At 40.9% G+C, this 22,935-nt stretch overlaps 1 protein-coding gene across 6 annotated transcripts in view; it reads left to right on the plus strand.

Moving 5' to 3' along the window:
* LOC124862631 (protein CLEC16A-like) overlaps positions 1-22,935 on the plus strand; it is a 55,991-nt gene that overhangs the window by 15,921 nt on the left and 17,135 nt on the right. For 3 of the 6 annotated variants that reach the window (XM_047356672.1, XM_047356675.1, XM_047356673.1), the window contains 9 exons: positions 6,143-6,452; positions 8,563-8,674; positions 8,755-8,855; positions 10,409-10,528; positions 10,790-10,899; positions 12,201-12,245; positions 17,908-17,958; positions 18,094-18,222; positions 20,114-20,234. In XM_047356672.1, the coding sequence (XP_047212628.1) occupies positions 6,143-6,452; positions 8,563-8,674; positions 8,755-8,855; positions 10,409-10,528; positions 10,790-10,899; positions 12,201-12,245; positions 17,908-17,958; positions 18,094-18,222; positions 20,114-20,234 (1,099 nt within the window). The remainder of the gene's footprint in view (positions 1-6,142; positions 6,453-8,562; positions 8,675-8,754; positions 8,856-10,408; positions 10,529-10,789; positions 10,900-12,200; positions 12,246-17,907; positions 17,959-18,093; positions 18,223-20,113; positions 20,235-22,935) is intronic. The other 3 variants (XM_047356674.1, XM_047356676.1, XM_047356677.1) reach the window with 3 other exon arrangements.

The following is a 22,935-nucleotide window of genomic DNA, read 5'->3' on the forward strand; positions in this document are numbered from 1 at the left end:
CCTCACTCGTGAACAAGACCCCGAGATACTTAAACTCCTCCACTTGAGGCAGGAACTCCCCTCCAACCTGAAGAGGACAAGCCACCCTTTTCCGGTCGAGAACCATGGCCTCGGACTTGGAGGAGCTGATCCTCATCCCAGCCGCTTCACACTCGGCTGCGAACCGCCACAACGCATGCTGTAGGTCTTGGATAGAGGGGGCCAGCAGGACCACGTCATCTGCAAAAAGAAGAGACGAAATCCACTGGTCCCTGAACCCGACCCCCTCCGGCCCTTGGCTGCGTCTAGAAATCCTGTCCATAAAAGTTATGAACAGGACCGGTGACAAAGGGCAGCCCTGCCGGAGTCCAACAGGCACTGGGAACAGGTCCGACTTAGTGCCGGCAATGCGGACCAAACTCCTGCTCCGCTCGTACAGGGACTGGATGGCCCCTAGTAAAGGGCCCCCGATTCCATACTCCTGGAGCACCCCCCACAGGGCATCACGAGGGACACAGTCGAATGCCTTCTCCAGGTCCACAAAACACATGTGAACCGGTTGGGCAAACTCCCATGAACCCTCGAGCACCCTGTAGAGGGTATAGAGCTGGTCCAGTGTTCCACGGCCGGGACAAAAACCACACAGCTCCTCCTGAAGCCGAGGTTCGACTACCGGCCGGACTCTCCTCTCCAATACCCTGGTGTAGGCCTTACCAGGGAGGCTGAGGAGTGTGATCCCCCTGTAGTTGGAACACACCCTCCGGTCCCCCTTCTTATGAAGGGGGACCACCACCCCAGTCTGCCAGTCCAGAGGCACTGTCCCCGACCGCCACGCGATGTTGAAGAGACGTGTCAACCATGACAGCCCTACAACATCCAGAGACTTGAGGTACTCAGGGCAGTTCTCATCAACCCCGAAGCCCTGCCACCGCGGAGTTTTTTAACCACCTCGGCGACTTCAGCCTGGGTGATGAAAGAGTCCAACCCCGAGTCCCCATCCTCTGTTTCCATCACGGAATGCGTGATGGCAGGATTGAGGAGATCCTCGAAGTACTCCTTCCACCGCCCGATAATGTCCTCAGTCGAGGTCAGCAGTCTCCCGCCCCCACTATAAACAGTGCTGGCAAAGCACTGCTTCCCCCTCCTGAGGCGACGGACGGTTTGCCAGAATCGCTTTGAGGCCAACCGGTAGTCCTTCTCCATGGCCTCACCGAACTCCTCCCAGGCCCGGGTTTTTGCCTCTGCCACAGCCCGGGCCGCAGCACGCTTGGCCTCACGGTACCCGTCAGCCGCCTCAGGAGTCCCACAAGCCAACCACAGCTGATAGGACTCCTTCTTCAGCTTAACAGCATCCCTTACTCCCGGTGTCCACCACCGGGTTCTGGGATTGCCGCTGCGACAGGCACCGCAGACCTTACGGCCGCAGCTATGGGCAGCAGCATCGACAATAGATGCGGAGAACATGGTCCACTCGGACTCTATGTCTCCAACATCCCCCGGGATCTGGTCGAAGCTCTCCCGGAGGTGGGAGTTGAATACATATATGTACATATATATATATATATATATATATATATATATATATATATATATATATATATATATATATATATATATGTATATATATATATGTATATATATATATGTATATATATATACATATATATATATACATATATATATATATGTATATATATATGTATATATATATACAGGTCCTTCTCAAAATATTAGCATATTGTGATAAAGTTCATTATTTTCTATAATGTAATGATGAAAATTTAACATTCATATATTTTAGATTCATTGCACACTAACTGAAATATTTCAAGTCTTTTATTGTCTTAATATGGATGATTTTGGCATACAGCTCATGAAAACCCAAAATTCCTATCTCACAAAATTAGCATATTTCATCCGATCAATAAAAGAAAAGTGTTTTTAATACAAAAAACGTCAACCTTCAAATAATCATGTACAGTTATGCACTCAATACTTGGTCGGGAATCCTTTTGCAGAAATGACTGCTTCAATGCGGCGTGGCATGGAGGCAATCAGCCTGTGGCACTGCTGAGGTCTTATGGAGGCCCAGGATGCTTCGATAGCGGCCTTTAGCTCATCCAGAGTGTTGGGTCTTGAGTCTCTCAACGTTCTCTTCACAATATCCCACAGATTCTCTATGGGGTTCAGGTCAGGAGAGTTGGCAGGCCAATTGAGCACAGTGATACCATGGTCAGTAAACCATTTACCAGTGGTTTTGGCACTGTGAGCAGGTGCCAGGTCATGCTGAAAAATGAAATCTTCATCTCCATAAAGCTTTTCAGCAGATGGAAGCTTGAAGTGCTCCAAAATCTCCTGATAGCTAGCTGCATTGACCCTGCCCTTGATAAAACACAGTGGACCAACACCAGCAGCTGACACGGTACCCCAGACCATCACTGACTGTGGGTACTTGACACTGGACTTCTGGCATTTTGGCATTTCCTTCTCCCCAGTCTTCCTCCAGACTCTGGCACCTTGATTTCCGAATGACATGCAGAATTTGCTTTCATCCGAAAAAAGTACTTTGGACCACTGAGCAACAGTCCAGTGCTGCTTCTCTGTAGCCCAGGACTGGGGAATGCGGCACCTGTAGCCCATTTCCTGCACACGCCTGTGCACAGTGGCTCTGGATGTTTCTACTCCAGACTCAGTCCACTGCTTCCGCAGGTCCCCCAAGGTCTGGAATCGGCCCTTCTCCACAATCTTCCTCAGGGTCCGGTCACCTCTTCTCATTGTGCAGCGTTTTCTGTCACACTTTTTCCTTCCCACAGACTTCCCACTGAGGTGCCTTGATACAGCACTCTGGGAACAGCCTATTCGTTCAGAAATTTCTTTCTGTGTCTTACCCTCTTGCTTGAGGGTGTCAATAGTGGCCTTCTGGACAGCATTCAGGTCGGCAGTCTTACCCATGATTGGGGTTTTGAGTGATGAACCAGGCTGGGAGTTTTAAAGGCCTCAGGAATCTTTTGCAGGTGTTTAGAGTTAACTCGTTGATTCAGATGATTAGGTTCATAGCTCGTTTAGAGACCCTTTTAATGATATGCTAATTTTGTGAGATAGGAATTTTGGGTTTTCATGAGCTGTATGCCAAAATCATCTGTATTAAGACAATAAAAGACCTGAAATATTTCAGTTAGTGTGCAATGAATCTAAAATATATGAATGTTAAATTTTCATCATTACATTATGGAAAATAATGAACTTTATCACAATATGCTAATTTTTTGAGAAGGACCTGTATATATGTATATATATATATATATATATATATATATATGTATATATATATGTGTGTGTATATTGTATATATGTATATTCTTTAATGCAAAAAACAAAACCCAGAGACCAAAGTGTGCTGGAGTCAAATTCCTAGCTTGTATGTATGAACTTGGCAATAAAGCTGATTCTGATTAATTTAGCAGCAAATATTAAGTTTTAGTAGTAAAAAGCTTTTGTGCTTCTTCTGACATCCTTACTGACAATACCTATTTTTTTCTTTCCTTGCAAACCACTTCCACACCATATAGAGTTGTTGTTAGTGCAACCTATAAGTTATACATACAGATACACAGACCACTGTCTGTGTATCTGTATGTCCTACTATCATAAAGGTGTTTTTTTTTTTTGTTTGTTTGTTTTTGCTTGTTTGATTAAAAAGGGCCATTTTGAGTACGAGTTTTCCACTCTTTGTATTTTCAGTCAAGTTTGCTGTAAGGTAAAAACATCAAAAGTAACCAAATCTTTGAGAACCTGCAGCCTTCAGAATTATAAAATGATGTATTACTGTTGCTATAATTTTGCAATCATATTTTAGGTGGAAATAAGTATAACATGAACACTAATAGCATGAAATTACATCTGTAGGTTCTGAAAATACTAAATTGATCAACTAAAAGTGCATGAACATCTGAAAAATTCTGCAAAGCTTTATTTTCAGCTGATGTTGGGTTTTCAGCAGTTGATGATGTTTGCACTTCTTTCAGTTTAGTCTGAATGCGTTAACCTCTTGAACTTGCTCTCACGGCTAGCGGCGCTCACTTTATCTGGGGTGTTGTGTTTCAGTGTCGGCTTGCCTCTGTGCATCATGGTCAAACGTTTGATTGACCTCAATTTAACCAGAATCCTGTCTCAGTCCAGCAAATCAGAATGCTTGACACAAAAAAAGGATTGTCAGAATTGCTGACATCTGAGCGGCTTCTTGGAGGTCTGTGCAAGCAACATTTAGTATGAAGCGATATTAATCTGGTTAATGGTTAATGAAATTAACCGGTGCACTGAATAAAGGGGTAACAATGAGATGACCCAAAAAATAGGAATGTTTTTGCAGCTGGAGGCCACAGACATTTTCCCTCATTTTTTAAATGCTTTTCAGTAGTTTTGCATTTGTCCAGGGTCAGTGTAATTACTGGTAGCATGAGGTGATACCTGGATCCTACAGAGGTAGCACAGGCAGTGAAGGAGATTTCAGGAGACAGGCAGTCACTCTAGGAGAGCTGGACAGGACCATCTGAGGTCCCTAACACCTTCAGCAGGAACGTTATCTACTCCTTTTTGCAAGGAGAAATAGGACGAGTACGGCCAGAGCCCTCTAGTTGGCCCTGTGCCTAGTTGCTTTACCGTGGAGCTTGACTGGTACTTGACAGAGAACACAAAAATTGGCAGGTTCGGCACTTTTTTTTTTTTTTTCTTTTCACAGATGAGAGCAGGTTCACTCTGAGCTCATGTGACAGACGTGAACGGGTCTGGAGAAGCTGCAGTGAATTTTACGCTGCCTGCAACATTATTAAGCATGATCGTCATTGTACTGGAATTCTAATTTCCCCTCGGGGATCAATAAAGTATCTTAGAAATGAATTGAATTGATTAGGTATCAGGATGTAATTCTTAGATCCATTATTAAACCCTTCATTGGTACAGTGCTTCCTGGGTTCCTCCTCCTGCACAATAATGCAAGGCCTCATGTTGCATGGCCTCCACACTCCCCTGACCTAAATCCAATAGCACATCTCTGGGACGTTTTGTTTAGGTCCATTGATGCCACCAGATGGCACCTCAGATTGTCCTGGATCTCAGTGATGCCCTGGTCAGGATCTGAGCGGACATACCTCAGGACATCGTCCGTCATCTCATTAGCAGCATGCCCCAACAAAGTCAGGCATTCATACAAACACGTGGGGGCCAGACAAACATTTTGAGTTTCTGTAATGACACTTCAGCCAATTGGACCATCGTGCCACATCAGTCATTAAGATTATTTTAATATGTAGCTGTCTATGAGCAGTTTATCGTTAGATTTTAAAGCTGTATAAGAGCGTTCACAGGTTTTGAGTCTTTACTGTAAATCAGAGTCAACATCACTGCTCAGCTTCTTATCATTTAACAGCTGTTTCTTGTCAGGTTTGAAGCTTTAAGCCCTGCAACCGCATGTCTAAAGAATCTCCTCCTTTTAGTTGCGCCTTTTCTGTACAGCAGCAATAAACATGCCAAAAATCCAATGCATCGGTGCCTCTGGGTAGTTATGTGTCTGTGGGTCATTTTCTCTCATCCTGTGCCTGAGTGCATCTTGCTTGCACATTTACCCATATATAGATTGATAATGCTGCTCTCTAGAAGAGCGAGAGTTAAACTCTTCTTAGTAAAAAAAAGGGTTTGGTGGGTTTCATTCAGAGAATAATCTTGATCAGCATCTGCATTCTGTGTCCAGCACAAACTGTCTTTCTCTTCCTTGGAAAGTACATAAAAAGAAACTGGATTCCTACTTTTCTAACAATTCATTTCCAAGAAAAACAATTATTTCTTCATTCTTGCTTCTAGGAAAATATGGGCTGGTTATCGGCATGAAGGTTTTTTAAAGTTGGAGTCCCAAAATCACAGAAATGTCTTTTTTATTGACATTCTGGAGGAAGTGTCTGAGTAACTGATATATTCTCTTGCAGACAAAATAACTAAGTCAATATTATTTGAGCAACAGTCAGAATATTTTTTGCTATCCATTAAAGCAGGATTATGCTATACATTATTGTTTTAAATGTTTGTGTAAATGTGCCTACTTCCAGGTGTTTTTTGGGTTCCCTGTTTTCTCATCTTTTTCCATTTGTCCCTCTACTGCTTTTTTCCCCAGCATACAAGTGCAGGTGGTCTGCGTCGCTTCGCCAAACCCACAGAGTCTTTGGAGCGGTCCCTAGAAATGTCTCGCCATCGAGGCCGCAAGAGAACTCAGAAAAGACCAAATTACAAAAATCTGGGGGAGGATGATGACGAAAGAACAGGAGGAGGCGGTGGCAGCGGTGGAGGTGAACTAGAGGAGGGCTGGGATGACGACTGCAGCAGAGGAGGAGGAGAGAGGGAGAAGGGAAAAGGTACAGAGGGATTAGGAGGAGGAGGAAGTGGGAGCTCTAAGGGAGGCAGAGCGAGTGGGGAGATGGCAGAAGGTGAGTTTGTGTCTCATTGGACACAGCAGTACAGGAATGTGTTTGTGTGTATTTTCTCCCATCAATCAGACTTGTTGTTTCCCACGAACCCTCCAAACAGAAAAGGGGCGAGATAAAAGAACAATATGGCTTCATTTTTGTCATCCTTATTAATTGTTCATATTCTCTGATTGATTTTCTTCTGGGTGATAAACAATAAAAAAGACATTTCAATGTCTTTAGTAAAAGTGTGGTTTAACCTCTTTATCAGAAACAGTTTTGAAAAAACTAATTTCACAATTTGAGGATTAGGGCAACTGCTTCAGACTTTCCACTGTTTGGATTACTTTTTATTTATCCATATATAGCCCCATTAAACACAATGTCCATTAAAGCAAAACTGTCCATTCCTGCGATGATGCACCATCCATCATGTGCTCCTCACCTCTCTGTCTCCCACTGCTTCTCTTATTGTTTGTGTGTTCTTGTGCAGCTTTTGCCTTGTGACCATTTCAATCATCTGAAATGATTCTTTTTAGTTTTGATCAAATGGTCCCCTTTCACTGGAGATTTTGCAGGAATTTATCACTTAAGACCCAAAGGAAAATTCGTTTTTGACTGTGAAATTTTGTAAAAGAAATGTGGTGGGCAGATTAGCAAGAAGTAGTATCAAAATAGTACTTAATGACTAGGAAAAAACAACGCCCACACTACTTAGCACGCTGGTAAACCATGCAGTAAAATTAGAAATTTAAATAGCATGTGATTTATCTAAGCTGTTCATCCTATTTTAATACCAAAGTAAGTTTTACCCATCCTGTGCTACATTTCTCTGCTGGTTAAACACATTTCATTGGTCTGTATTAAAACAGTACTATGTGTTCTATTCAGAGAGGAGATGCATCAAGCCGAATTCATATTTATCTTTTGTTCAAGTATAGCACCTTGCAGTATTCTCACCCAGTAAATTTAATGTTTTTTACAACCGCACACCACACGTTGTGCTGGTCTGTCATCAAAAATCCCAATACAACAAAGTAGTGTTTAATGGTGAAATGGAAGCAAAATGTTTTTTAAAACAAAATAAGAAAAGCTTGATAATGGTGAGCATTTATATTAACCTTCCCATAAGTTAATACTCTAAAGATTCACCTTTTGCTGCTATTCCTACCAACTGTCCCTGCTGAGAAAAAGCACCCACACAGCATGATGTGTTCCACTGTGGGGGTTGTGTTCAAGGTGATGTGCAGTGTCAGTTTTCAGTTACATGTAGCATTTTATAAATAGTATAACAATTTTTTAAAAAGTTCAGTTTTGGCCTCATCTGCAGAGGTGTGGCCACAGGGGTGGCTTGGGGTGGCACCGGTTACCCCTGGAATCTGATTGGCCACCCCAACCAGAGCTGTCAGTTTATTTACCGTTTGCAGTGTTGCAAAATTAGCATTTTTGCCACTAGATTTAGCGCCTCAAACCCGTACTCAACTTTAATTCAAAAATGCGCCTAGCACCAAATCTAGCATGTTTTTTTGTAAACTAACAGCAACTTTCTGAAGAAGAAAGTCACCACATGCAGCTGTCTTATCCCTTTTGTGGATGATGGATCTGCGAGATGTTCAAAGTTTGGATTTTGTTTGCTAACCTACTGTGCCATAAACTTCTCGCAATGGTCTCCCTGACGTGTCGACTGTGTTCGTTTGTCTTCATGGTGGAGTTTGTTCAGAAACGTTCATAAAGAAAATGCTAAGGCCTTCCCAACTGGATTTATCATTAGATGAAAAAGTACACACAGAAACCATTTACTTATTAGTGGGCTTCTCGAGGCAATTAGTTTCACTGGGTTTATTTTAGTGCTATCAACATGAAAGGGACTTAAACACAAATTCAGATTTGTTTGTTAAATAAAAACTTGTCACTTTCCTTATACTTGACAGCTATGCACTAGTTTGTTTTGGTCCTTCACAAAATTCCCTGAAGTCATCAATTGTAACAGGAAAAAATATGAATGTTTGAATACTTTTACAGCAAATCTTTATTTCTGTGACCTATGCTAAGGGTGTGGGATCTGAATGTTTGTGGAGTGCACTGAACAAACAGCATGTGTGTGTGTGTGTGTGTGTGTGTGTGTGTGTAGAGATTGAGATGGTGGTGATGGAGAAGTGCAAAGCTTCACAACTGACTGAGCAGAACATCACTGATGAGGAGAAGACTGCTGCTGCAACTCGAACACACACACAAAGGTGCAGGTACAGTAACACACAGTCACAGCAAATGATGAGAGTAGACTGTCTGCGAGCTGACATCTTGATGTCGTCTGTCTCTGCAGACCATTCCTGGACATGGTGTACAGCGCCCTTGACTGCACAAATGATGACTATCACGCCCTGTTTGTGCTCTGTCTGCTTTATGCCATCTCACACAGCAAAGGTTTGCTCATTTTCAGCCATCAGTGTTAACTTCACACAGTCAAGCCAGTTCCAGATCAACTCTAACCCACCTGTAGTCATATGATGAAACAACACCCCGCTCCCATTTAATTCAGCTCTATGGTTTTACATATCGGGGCATAATGCAACAGATTCCACAGCGTCATTGTTTATCTGACAAAGCTGAGTGGAAAAAAACTAAGGAGTCTGTTCCTGCTTCCATTTAATTTGAGAGGAAACATCACTGATCATCAGCATGTGTGCTCTCCTCTGCGAAAACAGTTTTTTTTGGCATTTTGTGTGGCCATGGAGTAAGCAGGTGTGTGTTAACACATCCTCGATGAAGCAGTTGTTGCTGCTGCTCATCAGTCCACGATGTCTTAAAGGTTATGTAACAAGTGAGAAACCTGTAAGACAGGTGACAGTATTCCTTGGAGTGGAGGTTCTAGCAAACTCAGTGCAGTGTGGAAGCAAAAACAAAAGCTCCATCTTAGACTCTACTCCATCTCCTAATCACTCGGGCATTACATGACAAGGCAATTGGCAAAAAACCGAAAATGTATAGTTTGTTTTGAAGAATTGCCAGATGATTTCATATCCTGAAACATGCAAAACGCTACACTTAAAAGATGATGTACTGTGTTTTTCCTATGAATGCAAATGTTTATATGGATTTGGAGCTTATAGGCGTTCCATGTAATAGATCTTTTAAGTGATATAGGCAGTGCCAGTTGCAAGCTTGGAATGCTGTGTTGTTTTGTTTAGTCCACAGCATTTGTACTTTCATAGGTGTTGACCGCTTGCTTTGTCAGTTCCTTGCCCTGTTGGTTTTCAGTAACTCAACAATGAGAAATGGCAAATGACCTGTGATTGTTTAGCACTTCATCAAGCCCGAGGACCCCAAAGCGCTTTACACTACAATCAGTCATGTGCCCATTCATACACTGAGTCACACACTGACAGTTGTAAGCTACACTGTAGCCACAGCTGCCCTGGGGCAGACTGACATACGTCTTAATGAGTCATAGTTTATTACCTTTTGAAGCTTTTATCAGCTCATTTCCTGTTTCTGGCTACATGAATCATCCCCTAATGATTATAGTCTGATTTAGAGCTTAACACAACATTTAGTTATGCAATAAACTCCCTACATTTCTCTGTAATTCTAGGTTCCTAGGAAATTATCATTTGCTGGATCTTTAAATATTTATTTTGAACTGTAATATTCTTACCTTTTAAGGTTGTGAAGCTATCATTATCTCATTCGCAATAAATAAATCTGAATCCTAAAACTATACTGAAATAAGACACCAGATTTTTTTTATTATTGTTCAAATCTTCTTTACAGTTTTACAGTTTCATTTTGCACAAAGAACATTTAAAATAGCATCCTAATGATGACAGACCTTTTCAACATCCATTAAGAATCTCAAGGACAATTAATGAAAATCTATATTAGGTAAATCAGCGTATCCTGCATTATGGCGCAAGCCTGGACTGATTGCAAGCTGCTTTGCTGTGCTTCTGTTTTAAACCTTTCTAATTTTGTTATAGGTGTAAACCGTGATCTTCTGGAGCGTCTGCAGTTGCCGGTTCCCGACCAGGAGAGAGGTTCTTACAGCGTGGTGCTTGTGGAAAGACTGATCCGAATTATGAACCAGGCAGCTCTGCCAGGTGATACATATGCATATGGTTTTAAATGTTGATTACCAGGCCAGACAAACAGGGGAAGGAGTCACCAAAAATCTGAATATTTTTCAAGAAGGTTACAAAACCCGTATTCGCAACTTGTCACCTAGAAACCACCAGTACATCACATGAACGAGCGCATCCAATCCGTTCACTCTGGATTAGAGATGATTTAACTAGTCATGTATGTTGTCCTTTAATTGGGCAGTTTGTGTGATGCACACCATTCTCACATTTGCTTCCTAGATGGTAAGGTGCGCCTTGCTACTCTTGAGCTGAGTTGCCTTCTGCTGAAGCAGTCTGTTTTGTCTGGAAGCCACTGTTTAATCAAAGACGTCCATCTAGCCTGCCTCGAGGTAAAGCTCATTCTGTTCATGCACATTATGGTCCTTGACTGATGTATTCATGAAGCGAATGTCATATTTCTTTATCTCTCCTGACACAGAATTGGGTTTAACAAAAGCAGAGCTTTCCGAGTCCATGCATTCCTCATGTTACTTCGCTAGAATCAAATCGATATGGTTTCTGGTGAAGTACTTACTTACTTCTGACTCATACTGAAGATGTCCTAAGAATGTAAACAGACTTCCCTTTGGCCATTTTAGCTAACAGTTCAATTTTCACAATGTTTCCCTCTATCTACAGTCTGTGGTTTCTACCCCCTTCCTGCTCTGTTTGTCAAGTCGAAGCCAAATTCCAAGAATTATTACACAACAAATTTATTAATTCAAAATTAATTCAAGTAAAATTGAGTCCTTTGTTGGTTATTTTAGAAAGCATTATTGATTAGGTCTCTTAGCATGCTCTGTTTCTGGTAGTGCGATGAGTGTGATGCCTCTTGCAGCCACTGTGATAAATTGTGATAAACGTATCTGAGATCACTCATAATCGCATCAGGTTTTTCCTATCTGATTGTCAAACAGACGTTTTCAGCTCCTCCGCCCATCTTTCTGGATTTCTTCCAGGAAGCCAATTCTCTGCAACCAACTCTCAGGTGTTTAATATAAGACAGAGGTCTTTGCCATCAAAGAACAGATGATGATTTATAACGAATTAATAAATCATTACAAATAGACAGAATTAGATTCCCAGTTTGCTTTTTTTAAACAGTCTACTAAATTAGAAATGGAGTCTACTAAAGTTAAGGAAGTACAATGTAGTCTGTCACTGTTAGTGTGTGAATGTGTGTATGAATGGGTGGATGATTTAGTGGAGTGTTAAGCGCTTTGGGTTCCTTTGACTTGATAAAGTGCTAGACAAGTAAAGGTCATTTACCATTGCTGGCACTCGTAAGCTAGTGTTTCTCAGGAACTACATCGGAAATACACACCAGCCTTTCCCATCAAAGCTTCAATTGCCTTTTCTCTGAATGGTGAATCTCTGCTTCTGTAGCACATGCTGCATTCACTTCAACTAGCAGGGAAACCCTAACACACCAGGGAATGAAAGCGTTTTATTGCTTTCTGACAGAGCATTGATACCACTGTTGGCAGTCACAATCCTCTAAAATTAGTCACATCGAAATAAGGATATGTTTTGTGTCTACTTTTTTATTGTTTGGAAAAGTATTATTAGTGTTTATAAGGGTGTTTTGTCTGTTTTTACCCTGCTTGTGAAAGTTGATTGATGTGGCATATTACCATGTTTGTGTTTGCAGGGGGCCAGAGAAGAAAGTCTTCATTTACTGCGGAGATTCTACAGGGTAATTGCACAAATGAACCCTCCCAACTACATGTTCTTACAAATCTCTACCGCACACATAAGGACCATGGGAATATACACACATGTAACATGATGTTCCAGTATTATTTTCCTCTCTAATCTCCTACCTCCATGTGTGTTTGCAGCTAGACTCATTCTTCAAAAGAGTTTGAAAGCAAAACCACTTAGGCTGGTATCATCTTACATGTTTTGGATTCCAAAAAAAAAAAAAAAAGATTTCTATTCCTCTATTTCTGATTTGTGTTGCACAATACGATTTCAGCACTCAGGAAAACCCGAGCTTGTACCTGTATGGCCACTGGAACTAGGAACCTAGAGTAATTCAGCTAATAGTGATTTTGAGCAATTGATGTTTGAAGAAAAAAAGAGCAACCAAATTTCTTGTATTGCAACCAGGTTCATCCAAAAACAGCCTCAAACTCTCAGTTTACATCTGATTGGCTGGTTGAGATTGAAAGTAACCCCCACCCCCTGACCGAAGAGTTTGTTGTTTTTGTAACTTTACCTGCAGAATAAGTTATTATGGGAAGTATTGACGTTTTGTGTGCTCTTTGCATTGATATGTAAAAGGTTTTCTGTCCCATCATTGCTTTCAATTTTGCTTTGATTCATACTGGATTTCGCTTTTGGAATCAGTCACAGGAGTTGCGTTTGTCTCCTTTCTTTTTTGAATGTATGCTTTTCTTTTAAAGTGATGTAGACGTTCTCTTTGAGCCTTTACACCAAAGATAGTCTCTTTAATATTGGGCTTTCCTGGTAATTTAATACTGGTAAAAACAATCTGTTTTGAGCCTCCCCAAGTTTTAATCATTAGATGTTTGCACCAAATATGTTAACGGTTAATATGGCCAAACAACTTTATATGGTTTGTTTGGAGTTCTTTGCGAACAATGACTTTGACTGTTGCGCACATACTCAACGTTGCTCATGTTTTTGCAACATTCCAATAACAGATGCATCAGGTTTGATTTTTCCATCTACAAGAAATTGACTATGATATAGATAGATAGATAGATAGATAGATAGATAGATAGATAGATAGATAGATAGATAGATAGATAGATAGATAGATAGATAGATAGATAGATAGATAGATAGATAGATAGATAGATAGATAGATAGATAGATAGATAGATAGATAGATAGATAGATAGATAGATAGATAGATAGATAGATAGATAGATAGATAGATAGATAGATAGATAGATAGATAGATACAGGTCCTTCTCAAAATATTAGCATATTGTGATAAAGTTCATTATTTTCCATAATGTCATGATGAAAATTTAACATTCATATATTTTAGATTCATTGCACACTAACTTATATATTTCAGGTCTTTTATTGTCTTAATACGGATGATTTTGGCATACAGCTCATGAAAACCCAAAATTCCTATCTCACAAAATTAGCATATCATTAAAAGGGTCTCTAAACGAGCTATGAACCTAATCATCTGAATCAACGAGTTAACTCTAAACACCTGCAAAAGATTCCTGAGGCCTTTAAATCTCCCAGCCTGGTTCATCACTCAAAATCCCAATCATGGGTAAGACTGCCGACCTGACTGCTGTCCAGAAGGCCACTATTGACACCCTCAAGCAAGAGGGTAAGACACAGAAAGAAATTTCTGAACGAATAGGCTGTTCCCAGAGTGCTGTATCAAGGCACCTCAGTGGGAAGTCTGTGGGAAGGAAAAAGTGTGGCAGAAAACGCTGCACAACAAGAAGAGGTGACCGGACCCTGAGGAAGATTGTGGAGAAGGGCCGATTCCAGACCTTGGGGGACCTGCGGAAGCAGTGGACTGAGTCTGGAGTAGAAACATCCAGAGCCATTGTGTGCAGGAGTGTGCAGGAAATGGGCTACAGGTGCCGCATTCCCCAGGTCAAGCCACTTTTGAACCAGAAACAGCGGCAGAAGCGCCTGACCTGGGCTACAGAGAAGCAGCACTGGACTGTTGCTCAGTGGTCCAAAGTACTTTTTTCAGATGAAAGCAAATTCTGCATGTCATTCGGAAATCAAGGTGCCAGAGTCTGGAGGAAGACTGGGGAGAAGGAAATGCCAAAATGCCAGAAGTCCAGTGTCAAGTACCCACAGTCAGTGATAGTCTGGGCTGCCGTGTCAGCTGCTGGTGTTGGTCCACTGTGTTTTATCAAGGGCAGGGTCAATGCAGCTAGCTATCAGGAGATTTTGGAGCACTTCATGCTTCCATCTGCTGAAAAGCTTTATGGAGATGAAGATTTCATTTTTCAGCACGACCTGGCACCTGCTCACAGTGCCAAAACCACTGGTAAATGGTTTACTGACCATGGTATCACTGTGCTCAATTGGCCTGCCAACTCTCCTGACCTGAACCCCATAGAGAATCTGTGGGATATTGTGAAGAGAACGTTGAGAGACTCAAGACCCAACACTCTGGATGAGCTAAAGGCCGCTATCGAAGCATCCTGGGCCTCCATAAGACCTCAGCAGTGCCACAGGCTGATTGCCTCCATGCCACGCCGCATTGAATCAGTCATTTCTGCCAAAGGATTCCCGACCAAGTATTGAGTGCATAACTGTACATGATTATTTGAAGGTTGACGTTTTTTGTATTAAAAACACTTTTCTTTTATTGGTCGGATGATATATGCTAATTTTGTGAGATAGGAATTTTGGGTTTTCATGAGCTGTATGCCAAAATCATCCGTATTAAGACAATAAAAGACCTGAAATATTTCAGTTAGTGTACAATGAATCCAAAATATATGAATGTTAAATTTGCATCATGACATTATGGAAAATAATTAACTTTATCACAATATGCTAATATTTTGAGAAGGACCTGTAGATAGATAGATAGATAGATAGATAGATAGATAGATAGATAGATAGATAGATAGATAGATAGATAGATAGATAGATAGATAGATAGATAGATAGATAGATAGATAGATAGATAGATAGATAGATAGAAACCCTTAGAAATCATGGAGGGGTCTGAAATTTTCATCTTAGGTGCATGTCCACTGTAAGAGACATACTCAAAAATAAATCCGGCAATCACAATGCATGATTTTTTTAATAATTTATTTGTGTGTTATTGCTGCAAATAAGTAATTGAACCCCTGTGAAAATCAATGTTAATATTTGGTACAGTAGCCGTTGTTTGCAATTACAGAGGTCAAACCTTTCCTGTAGTTTTTCACCAGGTTTGCACAAACTGCAGCAGGGATTTTGGCCTATTCTTCCACACAGATCTTCTCCAGATCAACCAGGTTTCTGGGCTGTCGCTGAGAAACTGAGTTTGAGCTCCCTCCAAAGATTTTCTATAGGGTTTAAGTCTGGAAACTGGCTAGGCCACTCCAGAACCTTGATATGCTTCTTATGGAGCCACTCCTTGGTTATCCTGGGTGTGTGCTTCGGGTCATTGTCATGTTGGAAAACCCAGCCACGACCCATCTTCAACGCTCTAACTGAGGGAAGGAGGTTGTTCCCCAAAATCTCGCAATACATGGCCCCGGTCATCCTCTCCTTAATGCAGTGCAGTTGACTTTAAACTATGACATCTATGACGCAGGAGGCAAATCATTTGAACTGTCCTGACCCATTATTCGTCTCAATAATGAGGGAATGTTCCTTTTATAACTGGTCCACATTTAGACCAAGAGTCAGAGACTTCCCAGTGCCCTGTACCTTTTGGGCTCTCCTAACTTCATCTGGAAAGCCCAGCTCAGCCACGGTCTGCTGGGGAGGTGTCTTTTACAATGAATAGCTTCTTTTCTTAATGACCAACCGCTCTTCCAGTCAGGTTTCCATGCTCTCCACAGCACCAAGACAGCTCTCGTCAAGGTATTCATTAACATCTGCTGAAATGCAGACTGTTAAAGAACCACAGTGCTGGAATTAAGGGAACTCAGAGCAGCATTCAACAATGTTGATCACTGTATATAACTGGAGTGACTGGAAAAGTGGCTCGGTCTGTCCCGTTCAGCACTCGGCTGGTTTGAGTCTTACATCGAGGTTTCAATAGGTAATTTTACATCAGTCATCAACTATCACATGGGGGATTCCTCAAGGTTCCATCCTGAGACCCTTCCTATTCAATATCTACATGCTCCCCCTAGCTCAGATCATAATTAACAATGGGATAAGTTACCATAACTACACAGTTGATACACAGCTCTACAGTACAACCTCACAAGGTGACTATGAACCTATTCAAGCGTTAGGTAGATGCACAGAACAAATCAATGCGTGGATATAACATTTTTCTTAAGTCAAATAAAACAAAACTGAAGTCATTATTTTTGGACCAAAGGAGAAGCATTCAGGAGTCAGCACACAGCTTCAGTTACTACAGCTAGAAAGCCAGAGATCAGGCCTGAAATCTGTGTGTAGTGACAGACTCAGACCTGAACCTTCAGAGGCACATAAAGACAGTCATGAAGTCAGCCTTCTATCTCCTTAAGACCATTTCCAGGATTAAAGGACTAACGTATGAGAAGGATCTTGAAAAACCTGTCCATGAGTTTAACTTTAGTCGTATTGATTACTGCAATAGTGTCTTCACAGGTCTGCCTAAAAAGTCAGACAGCTGCAGCTGATCCAGAACGCTGCTGCCATTAAATGAAGGTCCTTACACTGGCTTACTGTATCTCAGAGAATAGACTTCAAAATGCTTCTGTTGGCTTATAAGTCACTGAATACCTTAGCACCAAAGTACACAAAGATCATTTGTTGTTGCATCAACCTTCGTGACCACTCAGGTTTTCTGGTTCAACTCTTTTCTGCATCCCCAGAATCAGAACCAAACACAGAGAAGTATTATTCAGTTCTTATGCTCCACTAATCTGAAACAGACTTCCAAAAACGCAAAAAAAGTTGAATCCCTGATTTTTTTCTTTTTTTTAATCAACGTTAAAAAGGTATTTGCTTTGAGATGCCTTTGGTTGTTCTATTTAAACTGAAACATTACTTTTAGTTTTAGTCTATAGTCTCATTTATCATGCCCATGTTGTGTACTTTTTCCATCATAAAGCACTTTGAAATGTCTTGTTGAAATCTGCTCTATAAATTTGCCTCGCCTTGAATGCCTTATTGTTGATGTAGCATGGTGATGGTAGATAAACACATACCTCTCGGTGTACATACAAACAATTAACATGCTGTATCTTAGACGGTCTGAGGTGCATAGCAAAACAATTTGTCTCGTTTGTCCAGCAGGTTCAGTTTTGACTCGAAACACCTTTTTCAGATGAGCTATTTGACAATTCTTTTCCAGCTGCCATGGTTAAATAAAATGATGGACCTTATAGATTAGTGTGATATTCTGTAGAAGGAGGAAGATTTAATTTTTTTTTTTTATGGTTTTGTTTTGACATTGTCTGGATCTCCAGGTTGTAGCTACAGTTCTGGTTTAAAAATTGTAACCATGAGTTGCATTAGTTACAGACCATAATTTAAAGCAAACGGACAGTATTACCACACCAACCCCAAAACCTAGTTGATGGAATATTTTTAAATTTAACCCACCAAAAAAATGAGAACATACTTGCATTGTCATCATATTGACAAGGTAATATAAATTGTAGGTATCTCATCATGACTCCGGTTTTGACAAAATTGTTTTTAAACAGCTTTTATGTTTGCTGTTGTCGCAGGGTGAAGAAATCTTTCTGGACATGTTTGAGGATGAATACAGAAGCATGACGGTAGGTTAGCCTTTATTTGGGTAATGGTAATAATAATACCTTTTTAAAAATGAAACTGGATTCGTCAGGAAACTAAACTTTGTTTTGGTTGGAGGATTTTAGGTGTTGTCGCTCATCCTGGTGTTTCTGTTGCAGAGTAAACCCCTGAATGTGGAGTATCTAATGATGGATGCCTCAATACTGCTGCCACCCACCGGCACCCCATTGACTGGTATCGACTTTGTAAAGAGACTACCTTGTGGAGATGTGGAGAAGACCCGCAAGGTTTTTCAACACAGAGGCGTTAAAAAGGCCTTTTGTTTTCCTATTTCTAATATCGAAGTGTTAAGCTTGGTTTATGCTTGACACATCTGCAAAGTCTTGACAGCTAAATTACATAATTTCAGCAACCACACCCCTCCATGCGGACGAGCAAGAGCTTCTATTGGTGGAGGTTCACAAACATAGACATCTTTGTGATTCCGACCCTAAAGATCACCTTGATCAACAGATTGTAAACAATTCCTGGAAAGAAATTGCAGTCACTCTTGGAAGAGACAAGGAGGTAGTTGAAAAAAGATGGAAAACTTTAATCGACTGATACTTTAAGGCAAGAAGCGTCACTAAAGGGAAAGGTTGCTGAAGTCGTCCATAAGTGCCCATAAAGCCTGGGAGAAAATTGGCTACAGCGGGGACGAGCCGCACGAGTATTAATGCTGCTAAAGTTGCATCAGCCTGATTGAGCATGTCTCATATCCGTCTCATATCCGTGTAGAACATACAGGGGTTGGACATTGAAACTGGAACACCTGTCATTTTAGTGTGGGAGGTTTCATGGCTAAATTGGACCAGCTTGGTAGCCAGTCTTCATTGATTGCACATTGGACCAGTAAGAGCAGAGTGTGAAGGTTCAATTAGCAGGGTAAGAGCACAGTTTTGCTCAAAATATTGAAATGCACACAACATTATGGGTGATATACCAGAGTTCAAAAGAGGACAAATTGTTGGTGCACGTCTTGCTGGCGCATCTGTGACCAAGACAGCAAGTCTTTGTGATGTATCAAGAGCCACGGTATCCAGGGTAATGTCAGCATACCACCAAGAAGGATGAACCACATCCAACAGGATTAACTGTGGACGCAAGAGGAAGCTGTCTGAAAGGGATGTTCGGGTGCTAACCCGGATTGTATCCAAAAAACATAAAACCACGGTTGCCCAAATCACGGCAGAATTAAATGTGCACCTCAACTCTCCTGTTTCCACCAGAACTGTCCATCAGGAGCTCCACAGGGTCAATATACACGGCCAGGCTGCTATAGCCAAACATTTGGTCACTCATGCCAATGCCAAACGTCGGTTTCAATGGTGCAAGGAGCGCAAATCTTGGGCTGTGGACAATGTGAAACATGTATTGTTCTCTGATGAGTCCACCTTTACTGTTTTCCCCACATCCGGGAGAGTTACGGGGTGGAGAAGCCCCAAAGAAGCGTACCACCCAGACTGTTGCATGCCCAGAGTGAAGCATGGGGTGGATCAGTGATGGTTTGGGCTGCCATATCATGGCATTCCCTTGGCCCAATACTTGTGCTAGATGGGCGCGTCACTGCCAAGGACTACCGAACCATTCTTGAGGACCATGTGCATCCAATGGTTCAAACATTGTATCCTGAAGGTGGTGCCATGTATCAGGATGACAATGCACCAATACACACAGCAAGACTGGTGAAAGATTGGTTTGATGAACATGAAAGTGAAGTTGAACATCTCCCATGGCCTGCACAGTCACCAGATCTAAATATTATTGAGCCACTTTGGGGTGTTTTGAAGGAGCGAGTCAGGAAACGTTTTCCTCCACCAGTATCACGTAGTGACCTGGCCACTATCCTGCAAGAAGAATGGCTTAAAATCCCTCTGACCACTGTGCAAGACTTGTATAAGTCATTCCCAAGACGAATTGATGCTGTATTGGCTGCAAAAGGAGGCCCTACACCATACTAATAAATTATTGTGGTCTAAAACCAGGTGTTTCAGTTTCATTATCCAACCCATGTACATGTGTCAAGAATAATGCAGGCTTTAATGTCCATATGCGTTCTGGGATTTCTTTTTTAAACACTAACAATGATTGTTCTTTGCATACCTTTATCTATTGTTTTGTGTGTCTTTTCTCTCTTAGGCTATTCGAGTGTTCTTCATGTTGCGGTCATTGTCCCTTCGGCTTCAAGGAGAACTGGAGACCCAGCTCCCTTTGACCAGACCTGAAGACCTAATCAAGACAGATGATGTTTTAGACCTCAGTAAGACACACAGGCTCGTACTCGGTCTTGGTTTTAGGAATGACAACATTCTTAAGTTGAAAATAAGTGAAATCTAACCTCAGAGTCTCTGACAGAAATAGATTTGTTTTCCTGACAAGGAGAATTTTTAGATTTTCCTGCACTACACACAGCTCTACAACGCAGCTATATGGCTGCAGAGTTAACAGATGCAGCTAGTTGCACATGCAAAGATTTACAACCACAGCGATGCAGAGCTGAGCGCACACACACTCTTAGCATCACAGCTTCCCCCACAGTGATAACCTGAGGCGTTCTCTAACCGTTCACAGGTGTGTAGAGGATGTTTTGGAAACTTGCACATGGTGAGCTCTGCTATGAAAAATACAACCGCACAGTAATGTGAAGTAATTCTAACACTGTTCTCATACACCCAGTTCACAAACTCTGCAACCATGCATGTCATATTTCTGCACTTGTTTGCATGCATCATCTATCATGTTGTTGTATATATATATGTATATGTGTGTATATATATATATATATATATATATATATATATATATATATATATATATATATATACATACATACATACATACATACATATATATATACAACATGATAGATGATGCATGCAAACAAGTATGTATGTATGTATGTATGTATATATATATATATATATATATATATACATGTATGTATGTATATATATATATATATATATATATATATATATATCGGAGAGAGAGGATTGATTGATTGATTGATTGATTGATTGCCCACCCTGACTTACTCAACATGTCCAAAGATTTGATGAAACCTATAACAAACTCACAGATTTCTGTTAGGTTGAGGGTCTGTCTTTAAGGAGCCGTACTTGATCACACACATGTTTTTTGTTGTTTTCTTTAGCATTGATGACTCTGCAGTCTGTCTTTTGTAGGTAGTGGTGGCATTTAGATGTTATCACGTTATCTGTGTTGACTCAACTACAGAACAAGTCTAGTGGCAAATCTTGGATAACATTTGTGTGATGGTTGTAACAAAGCAGTGGCACAGCAGTGTGTTGTCTGTTTTTACCATCTGTCTTATCTTTCTTTTGCCATTTCGGCTGATTTGTAGCATTTTTACGCTTTTATTACTGGACCTGATTAGCTGATACCAGCTGAGGACTATTTTTGTATTTCCTTTTTGGTAAAGGAAAGATTATAAGAAGGAACACTTTTGATAAAGACATGAAACACAGACCAAATATCTTCCTGCTGCTTCACTTTCATGTCTAACTTGGCGGCTGAAACTCTATGTTCTGATTTTTCCATATGCCAGCTAAGAGGCTGTGGCCGATCTGAGGACTGACGACTTGTGAGGTGACATGTGGTTTGACTTCCTGGAATTGATGTTACTGAAAAGATAACATTGAACCATCTTGGTAGTAATAATGATTTTCTGAGCTAAACAGAAGAGTGAGTAAAAAAAGAAAGAAACGACTTTACTTTTTTGATTATATATATTAGCTAGTTGACAATCTAAGAACACATACTTGTCAGTTGCAGGGAGCTGAAAGGTTTTTTCCTTATGTGTGGGTGGAGAAAACCTTCAATCTCCCACCCACCAGTGTGTGTATTTTATTTTATTTTATTTAAATTTTTTTGACCATTAGGCTCACACATCCCACATCTCACCTCCTTATCTCATAACTTTTGAATCATGGTGCATGTTTTTTTTTTGTTTTTTTTCTGGACGTGTTTGTGGAGTTTTAGAAGTGAAAGGTCAGGTTTTATTTTGGACATTGCCAAATAAAAAAAAAGTGCCAGTCATTGTATTTTTCTTGTTTCAAAAGAGACACAAATTTGCATGCCAAAACAACTTTAATGTACTGCTCTTAAACCTGAAGGCTTTCACTAAGAAATGTTCAGTGACAAAAAGAACACAACTGGGCAATGAAGAATAGATTTCCAGGGCAGGATTTCAGGAAATACAAATAAAAAATGCAATACATTACAAGAAGCCCAGGCCTGGATGTGATCAGCAAACCATTTGAGTTACAAGACCTTCTAAGGGTTTCTCCAGGGTCTTACTACGTTCTACAGTTATGAAAATACATTTTTAGACCTTTAAAAATCCTAAATATGTGTAAATTATTTGTGCTAGTGGTCGTTTTCCGCTAACTTTTTGGTCAATAAAAGAAGCCAGTAGATCCTCCTTCACCTAGCAAAATTAGATTGTTTAATTGTTGTGGTAATGCTGCTTGGCAATAACCCCTAATAATGTTAAAAATACCTTTTATTTCCCTTTAAATGTTGCCCCATTTGTAAGTTTAAGCAGCAGAGTTCTGAATGCAGGTTGTGCCCATGAAAAACCTGTCAACTCCTCTCTTCCAAAGCCAAATGGCTTATTGTGCTGACTCCTGTTGTTTTTGTTTATTGGATTGGATGATTGATGCTTAAGAAGCAAGACATATCGGCAATTAATTTCTCAGTTTAAAAGCAGAGATATCAGTAGTGCATGAGACAACTGTACCCAGCCACAACAGTCCAGTCCCTCCTTCAGCTTGGTCACACTGCTGTGGGATGGCATCTCATTCAATCAGCGTTTGTTATGATTCAGGTAATGTGGGTTTTGTTTTTGCTTACGCATCCAAGCTGATTCAACACGTGTTCAGTAGGGTAGAGGTTAGGACTGCAGGCCAATCCTCTGCGGTGCCGGCTGTGGCCTTTCT

The sequence above is a fragment of the Girardinichthys multiradiatus genome, chromosome X (genome assembly GCF_021462225.1).
Source record: "Girardinichthys multiradiatus isolate DD_20200921_A chromosome X, DD_fGirMul_XY1, whole genome shotgun sequence".
In the NCBI taxonomy this organism is placed as follows: Eukaryota; Metazoa; Chordata; class Actinopteri; order Cyprinodontiformes; family Goodeidae; genus Girardinichthys; species Girardinichthys multiradiatus.